At 40.2% G+C, this 27,416-nt stretch overlaps 1 protein-coding gene across 6 annotated transcripts in view; it reads left to right on the forward strand.

Annotated features, from left to right (window-relative positions):
• Window positions 1-281: 281 nt before the first annotated feature.
• The window catches only part of CAPRIN2 (caprin family member 2), a 34,675-nt gene continuing 7,540 nt past the window's right edge, over window positions 282-27,416 (forward strand). Inside the window, exons 1-16 of one of the 6 annotated variants that reach the window (XM_056341318.1) lie at window positions 282-354; window positions 1,598-1,860; window positions 3,802-3,864; window positions 7,486-7,572; window positions 10,067-10,305; window positions 11,581-11,663; window positions 13,557-13,721; window positions 14,192-14,235; window positions 15,593-16,435; window positions 17,651-17,770; window positions 21,597-21,728; window positions 21,907-21,994; window positions 22,689-22,744; window positions 23,353-23,463; window positions 25,152-25,262; window positions 25,893-26,045. In XM_056341318.1, the coding sequence (XP_056197293.1) occupies window positions 1,612-1,860; window positions 3,802-3,864; window positions 7,486-7,572; window positions 10,067-10,305; window positions 11,581-11,663; window positions 13,557-13,721; window positions 14,192-14,235; window positions 15,593-16,435; window positions 17,651-17,770; window positions 21,597-21,728; window positions 21,907-21,994; window positions 22,689-22,744; window positions 23,353-23,463; window positions 25,152-25,262; window positions 25,893-26,045 (2,544 nt within the window). In that variant the 5' untranslated portion in view covers window positions 282-354; window positions 1,598-1,611. Of the gene's footprint in view, window positions 355-374; window positions 1,861-3,801; window positions 3,865-7,485; window positions 7,573-10,066; window positions 10,306-11,580; window positions 11,664-13,556; window positions 13,722-14,191; window positions 14,236-15,592; window positions 16,436-17,650; window positions 17,771-21,596; window positions 21,729-21,906; window positions 21,995-22,688; window positions 22,745-23,352; window positions 23,464-25,151; window positions 25,263-25,892; window positions 26,046-27,416 lie in introns of those variants that run through there. The other 5 variants (XM_056341323.1, XM_056341319.1, XM_056341320.1 and 2 more) reach the window with 5 other exon arrangements.

Here is a 27,416-nt window from a genome sequence, read left to right on the forward strand (position 1 = left end):
TCCCGCCCGGGAACGCGGCACCTCAGCCCCTAAACCAGGGACCCTCACCGCCCGCCGGCGGCCCCCGGGCGGGGCACCCTGACCTTCACAGGGAGCCGCCCCGCCCCGCCCCTTCCCACACGCCGACGGGTAACGGCTGTCCGCCCCGGTGGCGGGCCCCGCCCCTCCCGCATCACGTGAGGCGCGGCGGCGCAGGGCGGGAAGGCAGACGGGCAGGTGAGGCGGCGCCGGCGATTGGGAGGCGGGCGGTGACCCCGCGGCAGGCCCCGCCCCGCCCCGCCCCGCCCTGCCGCCGCCTCTATATCAGGCGGGGGGCGGGCGGTAGGGCGGGCCTGAGCGTGTGCGGCCAGCGAGGTGAGCGGGGAGGTGGGAGCGAGGCGGCGCGGGGCTGGCCGAGGTGCCCCGCAGCCTGGCGGCCGCCACCGCAGGGAAGGCACCGCAGGAGGAGGAGGCGGCGGCGGCGGCGGAGGTGGTGTAGGTGGATCCCCGGGGCGGCGACGCCGGCATGGAAGGAGCCCGTCGCCGCTCAATTCTTCTTCCTCTGCCGTGCTCGGCGAGCGGCGGCGAGGCGTGCGGGGTGGGGGGCCGGCGGCGGCCGTGCTCTCCCCGGGAGGCGCTTTCTTGCCGTCCCTGGCAAGGGCGTGATGAAGGGCTGACCCCGGGCTCGGAGCCACCTCTCGGGCCGCTGGCGGGGCCGCGGCAGGGGTTGGGCGGGTGTCCCGGGGAAGGACGAGTGTCCTCCCCCTCGGCCCCCGCCGCGGGCAGCTGGTGCCCGCCGGGGTCCTGCGCGGTAGGCCTGCGGGTGGGCAGAAATGTGGTGTCATTGCTTTCTAGGAGCAGGTGTAAGTCAGTAGTTGAAGATGAGGGTGGTGGAGCATCTCTTCCAAAAACTCTGTGCTCAAGGTTAAAGCCCAGCCCCTCCCATTGAAGCCGGGGTCTTGCTGTGGCACGGGCACATCTTTTGGACGGCTGTAGGCAGAGACCAGTTCCTCATGAAGAATGATGCTGTTGTAACTGAGCGTGCTACTTGCTTTATGAAGCGTGGTTTTTCTCATCTTCACTTTCTCAGTTGAAATATTTCTAGTTTAAATGCCTGGTTGGATTGCTGCGAAGGTCATGAAGGGGTAAAACCGATGTGGTGGGGGCAAGAAGAGGGGCTATACCTTCAGGTGTGCGATTTCCAAATGATCATTCAGGCAGCAGCCTGGATGGGAGGCTGGTGGCATGATTTTGCAATTGCTTGCTTGCAGTTTTTTCCCTTGTGGGTGATGTGTGCAGGAAACCTGCCTAGTTTTATATGGACACTATATTGGGTTTCTGGAATCATCCCCTGTGCTGTCTAATTCTGCCTCTGTAAAGGATTTTTGGTGTCTGGATGGGTGGGGAGACTTGAACAATACAAAGTTTGCCTTGCTTTGAAATTACTGGTACAGATATTTTGAAGAGGGAGGGAGCAGAGTGAAAGATTGTGGTAAATACTGAGGCGTAGCTTTGTGGGTACATGTTCTGAATGTGTGATGACAAAAGATTTAACTTTAAAAAAGGGAGGGGTGGTGGTGATGAGAGAGAGAGCTAAATAAAAGGAGTTTCTTTGCAGCTCCATCCATTTCAATGGTGCAGCTTTCCCAAGCCCCTTTCCGTTGCCCATCATCACCTTCAGGCCGGTCAGAGGAGGGTGAGGATAAGAGCATGAAGGCTGCCAAGCAGCAGGTGAACCCGTCTGGGGAGAGCCAGCCTCCCTCCAGTCCCCTGCAGTCTGCGCTGAACTCGGCAGCCTCTCCTTCCCAGGCATATGAGACTTACATTGATAATGGGCTTATTTGCCTCAAACACAAGATCAGGAACATTGAGAAAAAGAAGGTAACTTGATTTTCTTTGGTATAGCACATATTTAAGCTGCTAATTGTAAAACTCGGTGTCTGTTTTATGATAGCTGGAATAAGGTTGTATATATAGAGAGAAATCAGTGTTTTTGTTAAAATAACCCGTGGAAGGGCCTAAATGTGGATTTCCTAGTATTTTTATTACCATTTGTAACCGTGGTATAGTAAAAAATGGTGTTCTTTACTCTTGCTGTTCTGAAATGGGCTACTTGTATTTGACATTGTGTGAGCATAACATTATTGTTTCCGAGAATCAGGAACGCAGCTAACTAGAAATGTGCTCTCAGCTGCTGGCTTTACAGTGTGTGCCCAATAGTTAGCAAAAGTAACTCGATGTTGATAAAAACTGGGGATGCTTCTTTACCAGGCTTAATCAGTTCAGAACTAACTTGGACCTGATTTGGTGATGGCTTATAGTCTTGCAGGGATGTTCATATTCTATTGATCATGTGCATTTAATATTAGGATGTAGAAATGTATGTAAAATTGGAAATTAGAACAGTATTTCCTCTGACTCATGGATATGTCAAATATGTATTGCCCTTCACTTTGCACAAATATTTGACTTCTGTATTTTAAATATAGAAGAATGCTATTCACTAGAAAGCTTTTATACCGAAATCATCCAAAGCCTGCTGTCTTGTTTTAAATTGTGCTTTCTTTTGGGGGGGGGGGGGGGGGGGGGGGTAGGATGTGGGCAGGGACAGTACTGTGTTAGTAAGAACTGATATAATACAACTAAAACTGCAGCCATAGCTAGTCAGGCTTTTGCATTCTAAGATTTTTTTCAGTTGGTGGGGGACTGAAGGCTATGTGCATGACTAATTGGGGAAAATGCTATTTTCTGTAAGATAAAAGAAATAATGATGCTGTTGCTTTTGGTACTGAATCAGGATTACAGGTAAAGCAATTGCATGAATGTTGTGCTTCTCTAAATGTCTGAAAAGCTTATTGTTACGTGGTAGGGTGAGAAGGAAGAGTAGATCAGGCTTCTGGCCATGTGGCTTGGGGACTCTATCCTCCTGCAGGAGATGCAGTATTACTGCTGTCTCATGTCATGCATCATGCTGTAATATTGAATAATGTCAGATAAGCATGTTTTCTTTAGGTGATTAACCAACTGTGTTGTATTCTACTTTTGTCCAGGCAAGCTTGTTGTGGTGAATGTCTCAAGTATCTTTGGTTTTCACATGAATGACAATCTGGCCTCACTAGCAAATGAAAGTATGACTTATTAAAAGGAGTAGAAACTATTCTTAGTTCTAGATTCCTCTAGGACTGTGTGGGTAGGTACACCAATGAAATAGTATTCAGCTTCATGGCAGCGAACTCCCCTTTCTCTTCCTTGTGTGTATAAGGAAGCTTGTAATACTTAGTAGTTTTAAAAGCTGATGCAAATGATTAAAGACTTGGTGTATTAGAAAAAAAAATATTTTTTCCTTGAAGACATTAGTCCGCTTTCTTAGGAAATAGTGCTATAAAAGCCTGATGACATGACTGAAGCCAGATTTTGAAATACGTTCTCTGGAAAATTAAATAGGATTATTCACAGACTAGATAGCTTTTCCAAGTCAATGCTGGAATTTAGTTAAAGCGTAATCTAAAATAAGTTCACTGGATCTGTTTGGAACCCCTTTAAAATCTAGGGTCAATGCATTAGTATTTCTTAAATGAAACAAAGGTAGTAAGTTAGAACTGAAAGGAGGTAGGCAGTCTTGGAGACTGAATGCCAAGTTAAAGGCACAGCAAAACTTTCTATGTTACTTTCTCCTGAAAATGAGAGGGAGTAGTAAAACTCCTATTCTGTTGCAGTATGTAGATGACTTAAAAATACAGAAAAAATATGTAATTTCACTTGTACCCCATACTCTACATTAGAGGAATAAATACAAAAAATTTACTTTGGATTTTCCTGCAGCTCAAGCTAGAAGACTACAAAGATCGCCTGAAGAAGGGAGAAGTCCTCAATCAAGATCAGTTGGTAAGTTTGCTTTGTGTGAGTGGATAGCCTCAAAACCTTTAAACATGTCAGAACGGATAGGCTGCTGAAGGTGGTGGTGGTGTAGTTTTACAGAAGTAAAATGCTGGCAATGGTATTATTCACAAAAACAAATGGACAAATTACTGGTAATTAAGATGAATGGTGAGCCCACAAGCTTTGTCTCCTACTTTAACCTTCATGCTGTGTACTGCAGTAATAGAAGCTCTGTGGACCTTCAGCTTCAGTGCTGCTGCACCTTTATTTCTTGATGAGGTGTCCATGTGCAGCTTATCTGTATGTAATTGTGGTGGTAGAACACAAACCTCAAGACTTCTGGGGTAGCTAATTAATCCTCATGACTTCATTAACAGGTGTTACTTGAAATTGGCAGTTGGCTGCACAGTGCTGTTGGTTACAAGCAGCTGTTAGAGTAACAAAGTCCCTGCTGGTAGAAAGGAAGATGCTGGTCCAACTTGCATGGGATCTGAAGGCTTTCCTAATACAAGAATCTAGCTATGAGTTACTGACTTAATTGGGAATACTCTCTTGTCCTTCTAGTGCTGCCATGAGATAGCTGGGAGTTGCCAGCACTTTCTAATGCTGTTAGAACAGTATGTCTATTCTGTACCTAAGATAGCAGAGTTCTGAATGCCAGCATGCAAGATTGTTACTTAAAGATGTGATCCACTTTGTGGAGCTTGCTTAAAATTGCCTGATGTTAAAACAATGAATCTGGCTCTTCTGTCTTGGACTAGAATGGATTCTAGATCTGAAGCCATGTTTCTGTAACATGAAAGTTACTGCTGCTTAAGCATTGAGTAGCAGTGTCACATAATCCAGTGGGTTTATTGCTCTAGTCATCTAGGAGTAGATTTTAACATGCTTCACATGTGCTAAAGAACAATTGTGTGATAAAGGGCATTGATGCTTCAGTGGTAGTACTGATCCTGCTAATAAACCAGTTGGAAAAATACTTCATTGACTGTTAGTTTTACCACAGTGCAGCAGTATGAGAACACAAATACCATTTCCTTACTCTGAATCATTTGTAAATGAGAACTAGACATAAATGGGATAAGGAGGGAAATGATAACTTGCTACTTAAAAGTGGAGTAAACCTATGGGAATAATTGATCTTTCAGCATTTAACTACAAAATCTGATGTAGTCTCTTGCCATCTCAAGTGCAGAAATATGTATTGTGTGATGTTTGAAATAGGATGGTGACCTTTTATTCCTCTAAACTCAGTCTGGAATTGGGTGGGCAAGGGCCTTCTGTCCTTAGATTGTAGGTGTTAAATATAATGTTTTCCTCTGTTGCTAGCAGTGAGATTGTTGAACAGTCTCCTGTGTAAGTCTGATTAATCTTAAATATCTTTTAAAGCTACTTCTAAATTTGACAATTTCTTTGGTATGTACCCTGGACTGTGGAAAGCTATTAGGTGAAAATGAAATTAAGATGTGGGAAACTAAAGAGGTGAAGGATTCTGTGGATGTCTGTCTTGCAAATGCATCCAGTAGCACTAACTTTGGAAGATGGCAATTAACTTGGTTACCGGCTTTCCATATTCCCAGCTGAGTGTAACTTTTTACATATTAGTATTTTTATCGCAGTTTCTGGGGTATCTGTCTTCTAAAATGGGGGTACTAGATTCGGTCTTGCTAATACACTGATAGGTGGTAGTCACAGTGTTCAGATGACTGTTGTAGAAGCATGTATCAACTTCAGTATTTACCTAATCTAGTCAAGACCCCTGTTTCAGTGGTTATGATGCAGAAATACTGTAATTTTGTAGCTTTCAGATGCAATTTCCCAATGTATATACAAATAGTGGGACCTGGTGATCAAAGCTAGAGCAGAGCTCAATAGTTTGGACACTTGCCTAAAGAAACTAACTGCCTATAATATGGTGGAGCTCTAATGTAACTTGATGTCATCTATATTTGTCATGCTTTCTCTCACAGAGGAAGAAGTGCACATCTGGTGATGAACTTGTTTTGCAAGCAATTTGGATCAAAGTATAATTGCTTATGGTGCATGCCTGCCAGAGCTGCTGTGTGCTAGCCTTACTTAGGGAACATTTGTTTCAAAAATGAGGAGCTTCCAGCAAGTTCAATGCTCTCGCCAGCAGTTGTGTTCTTTGCAACTGAGCAGACTTCCCTCAGTACTGTTCCTCCAGCATGCTGTTAAAGAATGTTAATAACAAGTGTGACAGAAGAAAGCTATTGCTTTCCTACAGGCTGTGTTATAGCTTGTCATCAGAGCAGTGGTAACTGTTCTTGATATTTTCAGGTAGGGAGTTTTATTCTGGGATTTACATTGTTAAAAGCACAATTACTGCAATCTGTCTAGTGAGCTGTTGGTGTTAAATTATGAGTCTTCCTGAAATGTGTAGGCATTAGGGTCTTAAAAGTCATTATCCCAAGTGCTAACTGAACTTGCTAATTAGTTCTTAAAAGTTAAACTACCGAATGAGTGCTTTACCATCAACTTATGCACTTTGTGTTGAGTAGCATGTAGGCCTAGTAATGTCTAGTATTCTACAAATAAGTGAATGTAAGTAACTGAACAATCAAACTGATTGAGCGAATTCACATGTAACTTGTTTTCCAGTTATTTAGGAACACATGGAATTTGCAGATGTCCCATATCTTACTGGGACAGTGAATTAAGCTGTTGTCACTACAGTGATGAAACACTTGCCAATACTGACGCTATTTTGAAAGGGCTTTACATTTAGACTGGGCCCATCCTAGTAAGAACTTCAGATATGTCATGAGCATAAACCAAACTGAATGTAAAGCATGTGTGAACAACTGAAATTAAACTTGTTACTTCCCAGGCATGCCTTAGGGTATTGAGGAGGATATGGGCAGCATGTCTTAACTACAGCATTTAGCTCCTTTCAGAGCTGTCAGACTTTCAAAAAATGAACTCCTTAATGAGGAAGAACTTATAAAAGATAGGGTATATCAAAATGCAATTAATAATGTACTGTAGTCTTTTTGAAGACTGGCTAGTAAAATATTGGTTCAAGCCATTAGTGAAGACAGAACACTGATTTATTTGTGGAAACTAAATTGGAAAGCTTTTTTTCTGAAAGTATGACTTGCCTTCTGTATTCTTTCTAAAGTTTGTAGAAATTATCTGTGAAGACATGCAGCTAAACATGAGGGTAAAAGATCTGCACTGAACTTGTCTGTCTCCTGTAGTCCTTCCAGTCTTTCATGTCAGTGTCTGATGTTTATGTAGCTGTTTACCTCTGCCTGCAGAGACCTATGGGAACAAAAGGAAAAGGGAAATAACTGGTACCCAGGCTTTCTTGTTTTCAATATTAGTATACTAAGTATTGCAGATGAGGTTGCCTGGAAAGTGTAATGCAGACAAACTTGCAGGATATCTGTGCGGTGGTGTGACCTGGCTTTGTATGGCGTATCAGACAGTCATGGTATTTGTGACTTAAAGGTAAAGTATCAGTTACAGACATAGTATCTTTGAAGCTAGTTTTAGAGCAGTACACATTAAATGACTAGTTCTCCATGAGAATTGAAGTACAAGGGCATTGGGATGTCACCAGTAGTCTTAAGGATGAAAAATACATTTTTATCTATCCTTTTGTAGGAGGCAGTAGAGAAATATGATGAAGTAGTACACAACTTGGAATTTGCCAAGGAGCTTCAGAAGACTTTTTCAGGACTTAGCCAAGATGTAAGTATAAAATGTTTTTCCCTGTACTGTTAGGAGGTAACTGAAGTTTATGCTAGTTTTCTGATGGCTACTGTTGTATGCCAATATGCAGAATACTAGCAAGTTTCTCTCTTGGAACTTGAGGGGACAATGTGCTTAAACTGTGTGGAGTAGTGAGTACAGCAGAGCAAATGTTGACAATTTTGTGTGCTACTGACCTCCATGATACCATTATTCACTGTGTACCTCTAAGAGTTTGTGCTTCAAGTAAATTGGGTCATTGGAATCAGCTGTTTGAGATTACTCCAGTTCATCTAGCTTTGAAACTGTTAACCATCTTGCTGGTAGCTTGTGCCTGATGTGGTCTCATCCCCTGTGTAGGTGCAGACTGGCAGGGGAGCAGCTCTACTGGAAAGGACATGCAGGTCCTTGTGGGCAGCAGGCAAAGTAAATGAAGTGTATCCCTAGAACAGTAAAGGCTGGACTTAAATTAAGGAGAACTGATTATTTGGGACTTATTAACCAGTCATGTCTTTTTCTGGTCACTTGGTACAAAAAGGCTATAGGTGAACTTCAGGGAGTTCAGTGGTGGGCTCTGGAACAGCTGGGGCCTGGAAGATGAGACCTGTCAAGAGAGCCTGGAAGGCTTGTTGGGCCTGGTGATGGGAAGGCTTGGCAGGAGATAGTGTTACTTTCAGCTACTAAGGAGATTACTGAATGGGTGGAGCCAGGGTTTTTGGTGAGGGATGTATTATGAGAAGGAATGATCTTAAACTGAAAAAGTAGTTTCCAGCTAGGTGGAAAATGGTCACTCTGAGGACAGTTGAATACTAGAGCAGGCTGCCCAAAGAACTAGTAAACTCTGTTCTTGGATCTTTTCAAGACCTGACTACACAAAGCTTTAAGCAATCTGGTCTTGATTCAGTGTAGCCTTTGTGCTGGAGGCTGGGCTAGATGACATCCTAAGATCCCTTCCAAACTGAATGTTTTGATGTTTCCAGTGCTGGGGTTAAATCACTTTGGTTTCAGTGAGAAGTACAGAAGTACAGTCTTTTTTTAACAAAGCTTGTGGAGTTTGCAACTTACTTGGCTGTAGTTGGCTCTATGGTAAATCACAGATTTAGTGCTTTATTTAGGCCTTTATACAGGGTTTAAAGCACTAGACACTTTTTATGCAAGCAAGTGTTGTATCTTTGGAAAAACTGGTCTCTTGGCTCAAGCAAATACTACCCTTGTGAAAAGATTTGATCCAAGGTAGAGCTGGGCATGCTAAACATGATTAGTCACTGCTCTGGCATTGTTTCTCAGCATTCTTACAGAATGCTGAAGGACTGGTAAAATGGTTTGTCTTGGTGTTGACTGAGACCCAAACAATTTTGCTAGAGAGGCTTTTCTTGTATATGTAGTAATTCCAGGTAGTGCAGTAAATCTCTTAAAGCACTATGTGAGCAGAGATTTAAAAGCCTTTTCAGCAGCATTGCAGCTTTGGGTTCCCTCAGTCATTGTATGGTGAACATAGAAAGTACTGTGCCGAATGTCAAACTTGAATTGCTTCCTATTGCTTTCCTCTGTAGCTACCCATAAAATATCAGAAATGAACGATTGTGACCCAGTGTATCTTTCTGTAGGTGCTTTTAGTAATCCAGCATTAACTTATACCAGTTCATGTTCGTTCTTGAACATATGCTATATTTAAAGGCTTAACCCACTTTGTTTTTTCCTTGGCTCTAATTGTAACAGTATGGATTCTACAGCCAATACCTATTACTGGAACACTAGGGGTTTTGCTGGCAAACAGCATCCTTACAGTGCCTTCTAGAAAACTAAATTTTCATGTTACTGCAAACAATTCAGATACCCCATACTGAGGCACTTAAATTCTGCGGTTACTTGGATAGCTTCTGTTGCATGATTCGATTAGTACATGATAAACTTACCCTCAAATGTGTCAGGGCTGTGTATGTTCTGTGACTTGTTGTTGCTTATTTAATGAGTGCTTCAGTCTTCTGCCAACAGAAATAAGACTGAGGGTTTTGCTGTATCATTTAAATTGGAGTATTTGAAAGTGAAGAGGCAGTTGTTTTACTAGGAGAAATTTTGACAACTTCTGCATCACTAAATTAACATGATAAATTTTAAAGGTCAGCTAGGCTTGGTTTTGTGTGTTGGTATTATAACAATTCCTTATATTCAGTTGTAAAAGCTGTTACAAAAAAGCAACTAGCAGGCATAATCAGGATCTAAATATTATAAAGGCATATCACAAGTCAAGCTACCATTATCCAGTTTTACTGAAAGCTAGATGTGTAGAGAATTAGAGGATAAATGGGGAGTTCACCCAAGATCTTTCAAGCTCCTCCTCTGGAAATGTGAGAGTTAGGAACTTTTATCTAACCAAAATTAATAGTTGTTTTGATCAAGGTAGAATGATCAATACTACAACTCAATATGTTTTATCCTAGAATCCTGTTACTAAACCATTGTGTTTAACTGTTGACTTCATGTGTTGAAATAGCTGCTGAAAGCCCAAAGGAAAGCCCAGAGGAGGGAGAGTCTGTTGAAGCTTGAAGCAGAGAAGAAAAAACTGCGTACAATACTTCAAGTCCAGTATGTGCTACAGAATTTCACTCAAGAGCATGTTCAGAAAGATTTCAAAGGTGGTATGAATGGTGCAATATACTTGCCTTCTAAAGAACTAGACTACCTCATAAGATTTGCAAAACTGACATGTCCAGAAAGAAATGAGAACTTGAGGTAAGTTTAGGATTTGTCTAATTGGTATGCTTTGTTCGTTACACTAAATGTCCTGTTTGACACTGCCATGTCTTGAAATATTATGCTTTGGGACACTACACTAATTAAAATTCTGTTCTTTAGTCTGAGACTATGAATGTAGCAGATTTGCTTTACTCTAAGCACTAAAACCTGCAGTAATTACAGCCTCAGTTGTGTGTGAGCTACATACAAGCTCTGCCATCTTATTTTTCCCTGTGGGGTTGAGGGGAGATAGTCCAAAACTGTTATAAGCAGTGAGGCTGGTGATGTGCTGCTTCCCTGAGGTCTCACTGTTCATGAAGTGAAAAACATGCAGTAAACACAGAACTGTTCTATATTCCATTCACCTGATAATCCAGATATGCTTCTTTATTCTGAAGGAATATAAGGTGGTACTCCTGAGGCTCTATTGCTGTTAGCTTCAAAGTAGTTTCAAAAATTGAGTGTTTGATACCTCTGCACAGTCATGCATTTTAAGGTAACTGGTTGTCAACAGATATATTGTATATAAGTACTAACTGGGCACCATGCTTCTACTATGATGGCTTATGCTTAGCATGACAGCCTGTTTGTTAAAATATTGTAGTAGAACTTTATATATGGAAAAAGTAGTTATTAGGTGCTAAGTTGAAACACTTTTTGAGTAAGAGTAATTACATATTTAAATGTGACTTAAGTTCCTAAAACTTCTAATCACTTCTCATATACTAAATTTGCCTAATCTTTGCTCTTAACTTCTAAAGAACAGCTGCTTTTAAAAAGATACATAATAGGAGTCTCTGATCCCAGTGATAAATTTTTCTAGCTTATTCTCATTGTATTACACTTCTACAAGAAGTTTGTCTGGAGTGGGTGAGGTGGATCGTGGACCTATGTCAAAGTTTCTCAATAACTAAGAGTGGTGGGAGCTGTTGATGGTTGACCCTGCACATGTGCATCCAATAAACAAGGTGATCAGCTGATAAACAGGAGTTTCCCTGTCTGGCTTGGAATGAAGTCCAACCATATGGTCTTGTGGAGTAGTGCTAGGCTCTCTAATTTGTCTTAATTGCCAACAAAAACTTGCATTTACTAGGTTAAATCATGTAGAGATACAGATGAATCACTTTCAATAGTGGATCAAGGGCTTAGGATTCAGTCTGTAGACAGCCTTTATTTGGAAAGCTAAACATCAGTGTCTTAATGACTAGTATTGGGATACTGGAACACTTGATTTTGACTGATTCTACCTGGTAAAACTGTCACTTGTTTCAGTGTTGAAGACCAGATGGAACAATCATCTCTCTACTTCTGGGACCTTCTAGAAGGAAGTGAGAAACCTGTGGTTGGAACAACATGTGAGTATCTCATCTACAGAAAAACTTAGATGTGAAATTTGTGTGCTGGTTAAGCATCTTAAAAACAGTGAATATATGTGGAAGGTTACTACGTTAAGCACTTTCAAATGCTTTGTAACTCAGTTATCCATGGATGAACTACTGTTTTTCCGAAGTACTAGGTGCAGATCAATAACAGTATGGCATGCTTTCCTTTCCAGGTAAAGACTTACTGTACCAATGTACTAGCATGTTTGTGAGCAATAACGATGGTAGTAATTCAAAAGCTGATGCATGTATACCTTACAGAACCAGCAGTGGGAAGCTTTTTGGATAGTTATGTGCAAACAGGTTAAGATGGGAACACTGTTCCCAGCCACAAAATGCTTACAGTATACTGATGTGTATTACAAAGCTGCTTTGGTCCCAGGCTGAAGATCCCACAGCACTGAAGATCCTCTGCTGTAGGAATTCCAGCCTTAGACCTGTTTTCTGACTAATAGCATGCTAAGGAAAGGAGCTTGCTGTGATCTAACCAGGCAGAATGCAGTTTTTTTGACCTGTTGCAAGTGTCCTTTTCAAATGCCAAAGTCTGTGGGACTGTACATACTCTTCTGTGTATGGCTTAGTTTCAAAAGCCCTAGTTGTAAGCCAACATGAACATATGTTCCTATTTAGAACTTGCTTGTGAGGAAACAGTGCTTACTTGAGTGTCTTTCCTATTGCAAATAGACCTTGCTTGTCCTGTTTACTCTGGTGTTGTAATGGCTGTGTGGCAGTAATCTTTCATTTGTCATTGACAATGTTGTTGAAACGGTTAGACCAGAGCACTAGCGTACCCTACCTAACTTCCACATACAGATAGCTGAACTAACAACAAAGTGTTAACACTTATCATAGTTCTGGACAAAGTGCAAGCTGGCCTTGTATTGCTACAGGCTGGTAACTTTAGCCTTATATCTGTTGACATGAATTCATAGTTGCCTAGTTATCTTAGACTTGTAATAAACTCTTGTAGTGTTTTGGCTATCATCTAAACTTCTATTTTGTCAGTATATCCAATCCCTTTAGTATCAGTCTTGCATCCTTTTGTGCACAAGCTAAATTTTGGATAAAGCTGTTATGACTTCGCATTCATTGCCTTGGAAGACACTTTAATATAGATATCAAGTTCTAGCTACTATTCTTGTTCCATACAGTTGTCACTGGAAGGAGTGATTTTTAACTGAATATTTTTCCTGTTCTCAAGGCTGCCTTGTCTCTAGCTCCTCTGAAACAATTTCTAGTATCACTGCTACTTATGAGGTATTCACTCTCTAAGCTGCTGTCTCCTTTTTGCGTAAAGGAGTAAGCTGGACAGTGCTTCTCAGGGTACACGTGTTTGTCTTCAACCATGTCAGCTTTGACTTTCCAAAACTTCAGAGGATTAAGTTCAGTCTGGATCAGTCTCTTGCTTTCTCCCTCCCTGCTTGTTTTTGCAGTGGACTTTTTCTTCTGAGACTTGCCATTCTATCACTGGGAAGAGTGTCTTGTTAGGGCAGTTCTATAGTGACTTTGTTTAGCTTTACCTGTGCTGCAGTCTGTACAACAAGCTTTTAGTATCAGTGCTGGCTAGCTTACAGATGGTAAATAAACCCCTTTCTGAGCATGTGGGAGACCAAGTGCCTCAGTGTTTACCTTGTGTATACTTAAACACAAGCTGCAGGTCTTACCTCTGGATTGCAAAGATGTTCTTGGTTGTAATATAAAGCAGTTTAACAAGTACTTAAACATTTTATTCCTATAACTCAGTAAGATGTGTGAACTTGGAGAAATTGTAATCTGTATAAAAGAGAAAGGAGTCTTGATCTGTAATCTGAATACCCTATACTTTCAGATTTTCATATATTTGTCTCATGGATTTTTACTTTTCAGATAAACACATGAAGGACCTGTTATCCAAACTTCTAGACTCTGGCTACTTTGAAAGTATTCCAACTCCTCGCACCAGTATACCAGTAAAAGAATTGGAAGAAGAAGTAAATAGAAAATCTGAGAGAACAAGACAGATGTCAAAAGGAGAGTCTGTGAAAGAACCAGGTGGAGTATTACAAGGTTCAATTTCTGTATCATAATGTTGGGATAAGCTTGAACTGAGCATTGACTTTGCATAGCTTGATGAGCAATCTAATCCTGTGCTGTAACTTATAATGTAGTAACTAAGTAGGGCTTGCAGCCCTATTCTGGCTAATATTGTAGAAAAGTCTAATTCACAGTAACAGGATGTTTTTGCCTTCTGAGCAAGTCTCAATGTTCATGTGATGTGAGAATTACAACAACCAAATTATGGATACTACAAAATGCCTCTTGCTTAATGCTAAACTCCTGCAAATGTAAAACCAAATCGGAAAATAAAGGCTTGTCTGAAAATAGCATGTTGAATGACAAGCTGAGATTTCAGAATATATGGTTTAGTAATTGGCACTACTATTTAAATAGTTAGACTTGGTACTGTTTGGTCTGCCTTTATGCATTTGATCAGTTGAAACAAATTAACATCCTTTCTCTAGAATCCATTATGGAGCTTATGAAGTCTGAAATACAGCCACAGGAGGTAAGATACTCCACTGCTAATTGCTTTCCTTTATATTGTGATCTAGCAGAAACATAACTGCACTTCTGCAGCCCTTTTTTTAAACTTAAAGGGAGCCTGAACAGCAACTCAAATGTTGCTTTAGGTAGGGAGTGTTAAAGACTTGGTTGCATTTCTCTTTCTAACCCCAAATTTATGGCTTCTGTGGGATATTTTGGGATAAGTGGGGCAGGATGACATGAAGCAGTGTAGCACTTTAATGCTCTGGCACTTTCTGGAATAAACCAAAGCATCAGCTGTTAGAGTGGAAACACACTGATCTTTTGTGTACTATGGGATAGAGAAAATACACATCTACTAAAGCTGTCTATAAAAGCTAAGCTTATTGCAGTAAGCTTGATACTGGTGGGGTTGAGAACGATGTAGTTGCTCTGCTTTCAGAAAAGTAGGTATCACAAGACATTATGCACTTAGGGGTGTGTAGACCTGTTTCAACAGCTCTTCAGACTCCTGATTTAAGTACTCGAGCTTCAACTGGCAATAGCCTAAAAACTATTAGACTTGGTTCAAAGGGTGGGGGAGGGGTGTCCTGTTGTAAGTGGAAGCGCTGGTTCTTAAAAGGCTGAATCCCAATTTCCCAGGTATCCCACTAGAGGGTGTACTCTAGAACAAGTTTTTGTAACCTGCTGGTAACAACACTGTTACCTGACTCTAAAGCTCTTCTGGTGACTTGTCAGAAAAATCTCAGCCTGTGAGCCTTGTACATTTTTCACTTCATATATTTACTTCCTGTTTATGACAAAGTGGTAACTTGGGAAAACTTCAGGACATCTTCAATGAACTCTTACTGACAGTAAACACAGCCTGGAGTTGAAGTCCAGTGGTACTAAATCTGAGAATCTAGTGAATTTTTAGTGTTTAAACTCCATTAAAAATGAGGGCTCTACTTGGTTGCTGGGCCAAAGATTCTGGGGGAGATGATGCTGCAATGCTTAGCAGTATGTCTACTAATATAGTACCACAGCACTTTAGATACATAGGAGGAGAGCTACCTTTGTAAAAATAACAATTCAACTTGATATTGTTACTGCCTAGGAACATCCTTTAGGATAAGGGTAATAGATTCACTCAGCTCAAGTATGTTTCACATGTGCTGTTCAAGACTGATGCTTCTGTGGCATGCCAAGCAAAGCTAGCCTGCAGTGTTGTAGGATTAAAGCCATGACTGGCCACATATTTTCTATGGCTAGTGCTTAAGTTGTCTAGGCTCTGCCTTTAGTCAGAAATTTTCAGTAGCTGGCTGACCTAACTTAACTGACCTGAACTGTAGTAGCAAAATGTTTTCTTGGGAGCCATTAAGTTTCTCTGGTCTATATAGTTTCTCAACAGGCGTTATTTGCCTGAAGCAGAATACTCTGTCAAGAAGAAGCCAGAAGAGCCCAAATCTTGGGAAGCTGAGTGTGCTAGAAAGCAAGAACCTCCAAAGTCCTGGGAAATGCTTGTTGATATTGAAGAGCAGGAACAGAAGCAGAAACAAGAGACCTTAAAGCCTTGGGAAGCTCGTGTTAGGCAGCAAGAACAAAAAAGACCAGATTCTCCAAAGCCTTGGGAAGCTCGTGTTAAAGAGGAACAGAAGCGTGAGTCTACAAAACCTTGGGAGGCCCGTGTTGAGGAGGAAGAACAGAAGAAGCAAGAAGCTGCAAAGGCCTGGGTAGGACGTGTCCGAGAGGAGCAGGAGTCCCCCAAACCTTGGGTAGCAAAGGTTAGGGAAGAGCAGGACCAGAAGAAACAGGAATTGCCTAAGCCATGGGTAGCAAAGGTTAGGGAAGAGCAGGAACAGAAAAAGCAGGAATCCCCAAAACCTTGGGTAACCAAAGTTAAGGAAGAACCACAGCAAAAGCAGGAATCTCCAAAACCTTGGGTAACCCAGACTAGGGAGCAACCAGAGCAAAAGAAGCCAGAGCCTGTGAAATCATGGGAAATGCCTGTTAGGGAAGAGCCAGAGCAAAAGAAGCAGGAGCCTGTGAAGGCTTGGGCTGCACATGTTAGGGAGGAGCCAGAACAAAAGAAGCAGGAGACTCGAGAGGCTTGGGAAAAAGCTGACAGGCAGCAGCAAGTGTCATCACAGCAGTTACAGAACCCTCCGAAGTCCTGGGGAGCTGCAAGTATTGGGCCAAAGGAGCAGATGGGGCCAAAGAAGTTTGATATGGAGCCCAAAGAAGTGAGTTGGCATATGTAGTATTACCTGTCATAAGCTTTTGACACTGGTGTATTGGACTAAAGCTACCTATTAGCAGAGGCTTTATAAGGTACATTTTGTAGGCCTGTATTTAGTCCTGTTTCATTCTTTCTTGGGGGAAATAATTCTGGCAGTTAAACTTTATATTTGAGTGGCAAGATGATCTGCTCTGCTTTTTACATCAACACGGTATTGCTGTGTTTGAGCCTTGAATAACTGCTTTATGCATAAGACAGAAGAATTAACTTAATTCATCCCTAGCTATTGGTTGTGTCCACTGTTATCAGTACAAAGCAGGTATGACTCATCCAGGGATCAAATACTTTGTCTGTGGCTGCATGCAAATAGCACTTCAGTAATTTTTTAGGCTTTTGATTAAAATAGCTGCTGATTCAAGAGATCTAACATCTAGATGAAGCAATACCAACTGTACAGGGGCTTAAATATGTATTTCCAGATGAATGCATAAACCATACTGCTGTCCTGGAGAGTCTAACAATAGCATAGCTTTTTCAGAAATGTGAAATGAAAGCTATTGCAGTGCTTACAGCTGAGCAGGCTGCTAGCCTCTGGTTACATTACCTTTTCTCACCTGTGCTTGAGTAGCAACTATTCTGATAACCGTAAAACTAGATAACTGAACTGTGCTTTGTCTACCATCTTATGTTAAGAGCAGTGACTTCAAGAAGAAAATATGGGGAATTGAGCAATTCTTGTACACAATGTTGTCAGCACTACTGTCTTGTTTCTGCAAGAAAGCAGAAATCAATTCATTCCATATTACTTATAGCAAATGATTAAGCTTAAAACTTTCCAGTAAACTTGGCATAACTGAAAAATGGATGTTCTTGTGCCTAGAAGCGGGAGCGTAAACAGAAGGTAGAATACGAGACTAAAAGAGTATGTAACATGCAGCACTGGGTAACAATGGGATAAAGGTGTTTCAGCTTGATCCATCTTTACACTCGAGCTGAGTAGAATCTTGTGTCCACTAGTGGTGGTGGTACAGGTATGAAATGTGGTTGCCTCACTAACTCTGAGCACAAGTAGGTGTTGTACACCCAACTCTGCATACTATCTGAACTATGGGAATAGTCTCAAGCACTTTAAAATGCTTTTGAATTTCTGGTGTCAGATTACTTTAAAGCTTAAATGCAAGGTGCTTCCTAACGAGATGGGGCTCTTATTTTTATATAGGATGGACAGATGGATGGCTTAAGTGGTGGACAAAACTTTGATGCAGTAAGGAAAAAGGAGGGTCTCCAGTCAGCTGGAGAAACTTGCAGACTGCCTAGGAGTCTTCATAGCAATGTGCAGGTGTGCATATCAGCAATATTAAATTAAATGTTGGAATGTGACGGTGGTGTAAGCTGATTGCTGGATTAAGTAAACAAAGCATATTTGTAAAGTGGTCAAACTTGGATTTACATAGACCATAGTGAAATGGCTTTATTTTTGCTTGGTAGCTGTTGACAAATACAATTTTGTTATTAGTATTGAGTAAGTAGAAAATAGTGTAGTGTCAATGTAACTAACATTATTTTTTAATAAAATTGGTTATGAATCTTTTGACTTGAGGCACATATGAAGAACAACTAAAATCATATTGAACTTCTTGGATAATGAAATTTCTCTTGCCTTTGCCTCTTCCTTTTTCATATAAGCAATCTTGTGCAATAGCTGCAACAATTTCACTCCCAAGGAGAATATGTAAGTGACTTTGTGCAGGGATCTAGGCATGGTAGATAAAAGGCCTATGTTGCTGCTGCCCTCTGGAGCTGAAATTAATCTTTCTTTACTCCCTGAAACAACTGTTAGAGCTTTGAGATCTTTTTAACAAACGACTAGGTTTTTAGATCTTAAAATATGCTTATTTAACTTCGTGTACCATAAGATGCAATACCTAAGAAGTTGTGCCTATTGTAGAGTGAGCTGATGTGCATGCCTGTTAAACTGTTGTTCTATGTAAATGTTTGCAACCTGTGGACCAGCAAACTTGGTTAGAGCTGAATTTGTGGCCTGCTATGTGAAAGTGAAAGTTTAGCTTGCTCTGTCATCCAGTGCCACTTAATTTTTATACCTGCTGTGGGTAGAAAGTAAAAGTTAATTCTATATCTGCATGGCACAGCTGGAAATTACTGTTGTGATTACAGCTTAGGTATCACCTTTCCAGCTTACTTATTACTCCACAGGTAACAAACCTAAAGAAGAATTGGGAGTCCTGTATCATAGAATGGAGCTTTACTAGTATGTGAGGTGGTTGAAATGTATGTTAGCGTTATGTGTAAGTAGACCTTTAGTCTGTAAAAATGAAAATCGAGCTTTAGCAAGAGTTACCTATATATTGGTAGTCTGGCTAGTAAAATTCCAAAGTGGTCAGTGTACCTTTATGTTGACTTATTTGCAGTGGTTTAACAGGCCCTAAAACAAATTCTAGGTATTTCTACTCCAGTTTGAGTTGGTTCTCTAGGCATATATCAAAACAGTTTCTGCTGAGTGCATAAATAGTGTTGAAGGTTAAATTTTAGAAACATACTGTTACGGCAAGTAAGGTCCTAAACTTACCAGGGCTGTGTAAAACTCTAACCTGAATGTTAGAGTTGAACCACTGATGTTAAGTGATCTCAGCATATATGTTTGATGTGAGCTGGTCTAACAGGTTACTAAACTCGGAATCTGCTACCAGCTTGTAATGACTTCCAGAAACAGCATCTAACACTAGGCTAGAGAGAAAACTTGGTGTACTTGACATCCTTAAGATGGTTTTACCTGCTGTTTTTCAAAGCATCTCATTTTATAAAGGCATAAAACCTGAAATTACTTTAACTTCCTGATACTTTTGTATATATTCTGTATTGCACTTGAATATTTGAGTTTTGAATACCTTAAGTACCAGCAAAACAGCAAATCAGTGTGAGAACTTCACTATAGCTGCTTCGGGCTGGTGTGTTTTAATATATGCAGGAACTAGAAAATAACTTCCACAGAGTGGAGAGTCTGTGTTTCAGTCCTGGCTTAAAGCCACATAACTCTATGCTTGGCTCTTCTGGTTGAAGTAAAGAATGTTACCAGCATAATGCACAGAGTATAAGCTGGGGAAGGCAATGAAGACTTTAACAAACTGTAAAAGTATACAGAAGATTGTATCATCTTTGTAACCACAAGTGAAACAGGGCAGTCTCTTTGGCTTCCATGCTCTTGAGGCTGGTTTTACTTGTCTAATGTACAAGTCCAACTTAGGTAGCTAGTGGACAATTTTAATATCTTCAGATGCTACCAGACTTGACCTGGTTAGGTGACTTAAAGGTGAAAAGCTTGTTATCCATTTGCAAACATTCAGAACCCGTTTGCTAGTGTACTTGTGTCTTAGTAAACCGTAGTTAGGAGGAAGAGGGTAATAGAAGTATTAATCAGTTCAACCTGTAATGGATTTAACATAACAGCATGTGTTAAGATGCACCCTGCTTGTAAGTGAGGGATAATAAAGTGATGGACAGGAAGAATCAGATTCCTAGTAATTAATCTACAACTTGCTGTGATTTAACTTTATTCAACTGTATCTTTTGTCCTGCTCTTAGATCCTTCATAACTTTAGCTCCTGTTTGTTATTGGAAACTAAACAGTGACTAAGCAAGTTTATATTGCTGTAAAAGGTAGTGCTTGTGCATCAGGAAATCTAAGATGGAGTAGTACAAAGGTGCACTCTTCCAGCTCTAGAATAAAGTAAAACTTCTCACAGCTCAACAAGTAGTTACTGTTTGGGCCACAAATATTGGATAGAAATGGAGTCCTCTAGAGTTAATGATGTACTGCATGTACGTGGACTATGCTTTGTGAAGCTCACTAAATCCTGCAAGCTTCTTCCCTGTGCATGCTATTGGAGTTTTTGCAAATGCTAGTGATCAGTTTCATGTGACTGTTGAAGAAATGCAAGAGGCTTCTTGGGCTTGTCCTAAAACTGGATGAAGAGCTTTTTATCAATTTCTTCTGAATTTAGTGAGACAGATGTCATGATGCGTACCCTTCTGCCATATAGTCAAATTACTTCATACAAATACTCAACTATACTGCTGTACAGTGTATTGAAGTAGTAACCTCCTTTCAGAAAAACAGATGTTTATACTGTAGGAAAGTAAAAGCTTTCATGTGTTCTTGTGTGTCTCAACACTTGAGCCTGTTGAAATAATGCAAATACTTCATGTCTTCAATTTGCTTTTCTCTAGCTGCATAGATAAACATAAGTGCAGCAAAGCTTTAGAGAACTGATAAAAAATATGGTTTTAAAATACTTAAAGGAAGCCTGTTTCTTCCCCAAGCTGCTTTCAAAGGATATGTTAGACTATCTAGACAGTCTTAATATTATTGTCACTATGTAAGTAACAGGACTTGTGCTATTTGAGGAGTTTACAATCATGATTTTCCTGACACCTTAGATTTGCCTATTTTGTGACAATATTTTTCTCTTTCAAAGTGAAGTGAGAACCAGTTGTATGAGCTGTTAAGGGACAATCTGAAACAGTCAAGGAGTTTTAATGCACCATAGAAGTCCTTATTTAGCTAAAAAGTTAGGCTCCCCCATGGGATCCTAGGTGTATTTTTCATGCCAAACATTTTTCTGCAGGAGCTGGTGCATTAAGACTGTCTGGCTTATTAGTGAAAGCACTTTGGTCTAATCCTGAATAACCTGCTTGCAACGTATCTCTTAAGTGCAGTTTCTTAAGAATGTCTGGAAATGCCATCCTAAAAAAAGATCTGTACTTCTTGGTGTGGGCTCTACTGGGAGGAAGTATGTTTTAAACCTTCAGTTATGCAGCTTTGATTTAAGTTTGTTCTGGCCTTCAACTTAAATATGTGGGTTTCCTTAGATGGAGGTTCCTAATCTAGCACTAAATGCTGGCAATCTGCTGTTTTCTGTACATTTGACTAAGAAATTAAGTGAATTAATTCTGTTGCTTAACTAGTTGTGGCAACAGTAAGCTGATGTTTTTTTAACAAAATGAAAGCTTGGTTCAGGAAATAACAATAACAGCACAGAATTCCTTGACCCATGGTATCTGACACCTCTAAGTTGCTTTGGAAGTTTATTGGATAAGGTAGTTTGTCTTGTTTCCAGTATTGGATTTAATAATTTTTTCCTTATTAGGTGCCTAAACTTGCACATCAGCCAGCTGCAGAATTTTGCTCTACTTCAACTCTTCCAAAAGATCCAGTATTGAGAAGGGAAAAACTTCAGGATCTGATGACTCAGATACAAGGGACTTACAACTTCATGCAAGTATGTTTTTCTCTGTAGCACAAAGCTTCAGTTCCTACTGGATTAGGGAAAACAATATTAACAATGCATGTTTGCACTGAGTAAATTAATCTAGCTCTAACAGCAAGTTGTCTCATGTATTTCCTTTGTATCTAGGGTTTAATTTTTTCTCCCAACCAATGACTTTTTTTTTCAAAAGGAGTCCATTCTGGATTTTGATAAAGCTTCACCAAGTGCCATTGGTTCATCCCAACCGCCTTCAGTTACTCCTGCAAGTAGTCCTGTAGGTAGGTAATACTGTAAGTGTAACTTGTGTATAAGATTTTTGTAAATGCTAACAGGGTTTGCTTGGGCTGTAGATCAGTAGGCATTGTGAAGACAGCTTGTCTAATTATGAAGAATACCAATGTCTAATTTAAAAAAGGCAGCTTGAGCCTCTTCCCTGCTTTTTTGTTGCTGGAGGTGGTTTCAGTTAGTGTTATCTGCCTGGAAATGGAATGCTTGTATAATCATTGACTGGCATGTGCATATGAACCCAGCTGCAGAACTGACATGCTCTATCTGTGTAACAAACTTCTCTAGATGTGGTGTGGATATAGACACAAGGTGTGAATGAGCTCAGGATAAAGAGCAGTTTTCTAGCTACACTTAGAAAACTGGAACTTTCTGCAAAGGGCTGTACTGAGAAAATGTTTGGGTGGCTCTTGGGCTGTAAAACACAATTAACCAGTTCTAAATATTTAATGTTTTAATCTGGAAAGTGGATATCTCTTGTGGTAAGATACTTTTATTCACTCAATACCTGTCTTCAACAAGGGAACTGAAGCTTGGCTTACTGATGCCAAGTCTAAATATTTGCAGTGCACACACTGAAAAGCATGTATCTTCTTATACCAAATGTTTCAAAAAGTAGAACTGCACACTGAAACTACATTTAGTGTTGGAATTTAAAAGTAAATGTTGCTTAACATTCTTTTACAGCTTCAAAAGAACAGAAACTGCCAAGTCAGAGTGATTTTCTTCAACAGCCCCTTCAAGTAAGTTAGAACTGTCCTGAAGAGGCAGAGCTGTAGCCAAGGAATGATACAGAGGTTACTTACTAGACTTAAATTGTTTTTCTTGTCAGTAGTTTTGTAACAGATTTCATATAACTTAGTAACTTGCAAGTCTAAGATCACTCAAATGCTGACAAAGTTGGCTGCTCTTCTGCTTGAAAAGTAGCAACAAATATTTGGAATTTTGTGAAGTAAAATGAATGTTGAAGACATGCTGACATAGTTTGAATATTTAATCCATAGATTCAACTCATAGCTAAGCTGCATGCAGAAGAACATGCTGCTGCTTTCCTAGGTAGTGCATGTCTTCATATTTGAGATCCTCACTTATGGCAGAGGGACAGTGTCTCAATTTTTAGCAGCCATGGTTAAGTGAACCTTAAATTCATTCACTGTGCTTGCATGTCTTGCCACTTTGGCTTGTAAATAGGTTTCCTTGCTGCTAACAAGAATTCCTAGGAAACTGGTCAAAACACTTCACCTCCTGCCTTATTCTGAGGTTTACTTTGAAATGCCCCAGTGTGGGTTTCGGTGAAATGCAACATTTAAGATAATCTTTCAAAACCTTACCTCTTTTCTCTTTGTGCAAGGCTGCTCCTTCATCCATGACATTGCATGGTTCAAATACTTCCCTAGCATCTGCTGATCAGGCTCTTTCTGGCTCTGAAACTGAAGACTTGGTGGCATCGCAGACACCCCAGGTAATACACCCTGGGATATCACTGGCATTCAGAGAGCTGTCTTAACAGAAGGCTGTGGTGAGGCCTCTCCTGAATAACTATGCTTGAACAACATACAGGGACAGAATGCCAAGTAACAATAGTATAGCTGACATTATGGAATACTTGAAGAAGGCTGGGAAAATTTTCCTAATAATGCATAATGCAAAGTGAACAGTCTGCCCCTTGAAATGGGAAGGCTGTGGGATGAAAAAAAAGTGTGGTCCACATTCTTGTGGGAACATATGAGCAGCATAAATATTTGCTTTGGTTACAGTGTAGAATACTCCCTCTAATGACAAAACAGTGGATGCATGGGTTGGGATGGATATTGTTATGAAATAGCAGACTTCTGTGTAAGCTGAAGACTGAGATGTGTTCTCTCAAGCATTAACTGAAGAAATACTGGGAATCTGACTTAGTGGTGTTCAGCCAAGACCTCAAACTTGCTTAACTGTAATTATGTGCAGTTAAATCTTCAACTAGCATTCAAATATTGGTTAGAGCTGAAAATAGTGTTTCTACTTATGCAGATCACTGTTTTAAAGATCTTTTGCTGAGTGTTGCTGTGTTTAGAAACACAGTTGGCTTTTTCCTCTTGAACTCTCTAATACAGTGTATATAGATTATAATGGAGAGATGGTCATGCTTTTAAAACGTTTTTGTTGATGTACATGCTATCAGTATACTGTGTGCATAGCATTTACTCTATCCTTTAATGTACTGTATAGTTGAATATAACAGTCCTGATCGGGATATTGTAGTCTTGCTGTCTCTTGAAGCAATAGTTTTGGCCTGGTTCTTGACACCTTCTCTTCACTTCTACAGTGTCGTAAGACTTGTTGGGCTGACAAGGATTGACTTTTGCTATTTAATATGCATCCAGAAGATTTGTGCTGTGTTATAATGTAGAACATCTTATTTAGTAGTGTTCTGAGTTTTTTGCAAACTTATTGTTTGGAATTAGGGTTGCTTATGCCCAGCACACCTCTGCTCCCTTAAGCTTGAAATGTGGTGTTTTGTCTTCTCCAGTGCAGTTTCTTGTGGAAAGCAGTAGATAAGCTTTGTTTGGTCTCAGCCCAACCAGGGAATACACAGTGACAGTGCACTCTCCTGGTACACAAGTGCATGCCAGATCTGTCTGATGTATCTGTGATGGTATACATAGTGAGAATGGGACCGGGTTTTAGCCCTAGGCTGTGTATCTAAGTATAAGCAACTCTTAAAGTTAGCATTAGAAGTGTGAGTCAAAGATAGAATATGAAAAGCTTGCAAAAGCAAGCAAAAGTTTGGCTCTGAAGCTATGTTCAACAGAGTTTACCAGAAGCCTAATGTTAGAGATGTCTTTCTGTGTAATTTAATGAGACGGCTATGTGTCAGACTTCACTGTAAAAAACTGCTTGAAGCAATCTACAGTTCACCTGACTTTGCAGGGCTAGCTGTACAACCTCTTGTGTAAGAAGGGTGATCTAAGTCTGAATCTAAAGCTAAGTACTTGAAGCTTTTGGCTGAGATTAATATTAGTATGTTTACTTTGGACTTAATGTTTATCGTGGTCTTTCAAGATCCACTTGTTTAAATTTATATACTGGTATGTCATAGCTCTAGCAGAACTTTGTGCTTCCTGCAATACTTCTTGTAATAGCAGGTGCATATATGGTTTCTTCTAGGCATCAGCATCACTTTCTCAAGAGACTGAGAAATTTACATCTCAGCCACTGTATCAGACAAGTTCACGTATTTCTGAGCCACTGATACCCAAAAAGATTGAAATTGCCCAGGTGAGCTATCATGAATACAGGTGAGGGTAAACATTGATGGCTTAAATGTCTAAAGCCTTACATTCCTTTTGACTTCTGATTCCTATAAATATTGGTATTCTAAATTAACACTTCATTTTGCCATCTGCACAGATGAGACTTAATGCTGGTTAATACTTTGTCTGGACAACTCAGCTTTGTTTCTAATCTGAAACATGATTGACTAAGTTGAGAGGGGAAAAAATCAAACCCCTAAACTTCCTGAGTTCCTTTAGAAAGGAGAAGTCAATTTTAATATCAGCCAGACAATAATCTTCCAATAAATAGAACAGGCATTATGTGTTTCCTTAGTGGTAGAAAAATACCTAATGTCCCTTTATTGTGAAATTATTACAATGAGTGGTATGTATAGTAGCTCATAGGCACACTTCTCTGAATCAGCAGAGATTGCAATAGAAGTACTGTTTGCTGAGGATGCACAGCAAAATTTTAAATTGTAAGCAAAAGCTATTTTGTAGCTCTACTGTGTCCAAATGTCATCCTGTAGAAACTGCTGACTTCTGTCAGTCTAGGCTTTAGAACAAATTAACTGCTTCTGTTACTGCCTGATAACTATCAAGTGACCTTTCATTACACTTATTCTTGCCTCAGGCAACTATTCCCCTCCCAAGTGAGCCACAGTCACCGTTGCCTACTTCAAGCACCTCCATATCACCAGTGCCACCAGCGCAAAGCTTTCAGTCTCCTCCAGCAAGTAGCAGTTCTGTCACAATAACAGCAGCTCCCTTTCAGGCTATGCAGACTGTAAGTATGCAACTTGAGGCCACAGAAGAATAATTGATGGTAATGCTAATAACTTGGTCCTAATACTGGGTAGCTGGCTTCTCTTAATATAGTACAGAACTTGATAGATCATTATGATGTTTTAATGCTAAAAAAAACTAGTTTGGTAAGTTAGAACCCTGCTTCTCCAGTGCTGTCAGAACTTAAAACAGATCATCTAAGAACAGAGGTCCTGGTTTTGCTCTGTATAATCCCAAAACCTAATACTGGGATATCTTAGTAGCCTCAAGGAACTAAAAAGGGAGAAGTGAGACCTGAAAGAAGCAGACTTATAGCTGTGCCCCAGGGTAAAGTTCATTATGCTTAAACTGTTCTTATGCATAAATGTCAAATAGACTGCAGAGGAGAGAGGGAATTCTGAAGTATATAGCTGTTAGGACTAAAAGCTTTCTAAAGCCTGAACTGATCTTGCTGCTTTTTAAACAGTTTGCTTTAGTGGGGTAAAACTAAACTCCACTGGAATAATGGAAAATGTGTCCTTGATAGGTTATTAAGCTACAGCAGTCTATCTTGTTAACAAGTACTCAATATAGACATCAAGGGAATAGTCCACACAGACCAAGTGGCATTTCTTGCAAATAGATACTATTTTTTTTCAGGCTGTACATCATTACTAATGTTCTCTAACATTACTACCATTGCTGCTGTCTAGTAATCTGCAGTGCAAGTTTAGACTGACTTGGAGGATGGATCTCCATTTAGTTGTTAATATTCCCTTCCTTGTACTTAGTCAGACTACTCTTCTGATGTCTTCTGACGGTGTTAGAAACATTCATTTAATGTTCTTGCTTAAAAGTGGTGATTGAGATTCTCCAAAAGCATTCTCTATTTCAACAAATGTAGCAGTGCAGTTCCACAACTTGCTTGGACAATCTGAATCTTGCAGTATTGAGATGTATATAGTAGGATTTTGTGGAAGAAGGTAGCTAACAGCCTTTCAGAGCACAGGAATTAAGAACTAAGACACCTATGACATCCTGATGTGGTCTGTAGTAAATTACTACATGACTCTTCTTGGTTTTTTGTATTTGTAGAACAGTCCTCAAAGGTATAGAATTTTAATATACACTTTAAATAATGCAAGTGGTGGCAGGGAGGTTGTTCTTTCTAAGACAGATCTACTTAAATTATGCCAAGTGGCTAGGTGGTGACTTCTCATGAAAGTGGAGAAATAGCAGCATGCTATCTATTATCAAGGAATCTAGTCTTTTTGGGGACCCGGTCTATAAGAAGCATCTGTCATGATATAAATATGGAGTCTTAGTTTCAGTCATTCTGATTATATCTGAACGTAGTGTCCAGAGTGCTTTTGATCATAACAGTACCACCGAA

This window comes from Falco biarmicus, chromosome 5 (genome assembly GCF_023638135.1).
Source record: "Falco biarmicus isolate bFalBia1 chromosome 5, bFalBia1.pri, whole genome shotgun sequence".
NCBI lineage: Eukaryota > Metazoa > Chordata > Aves > Falconiformes > Falconidae > Falco > Falco biarmicus.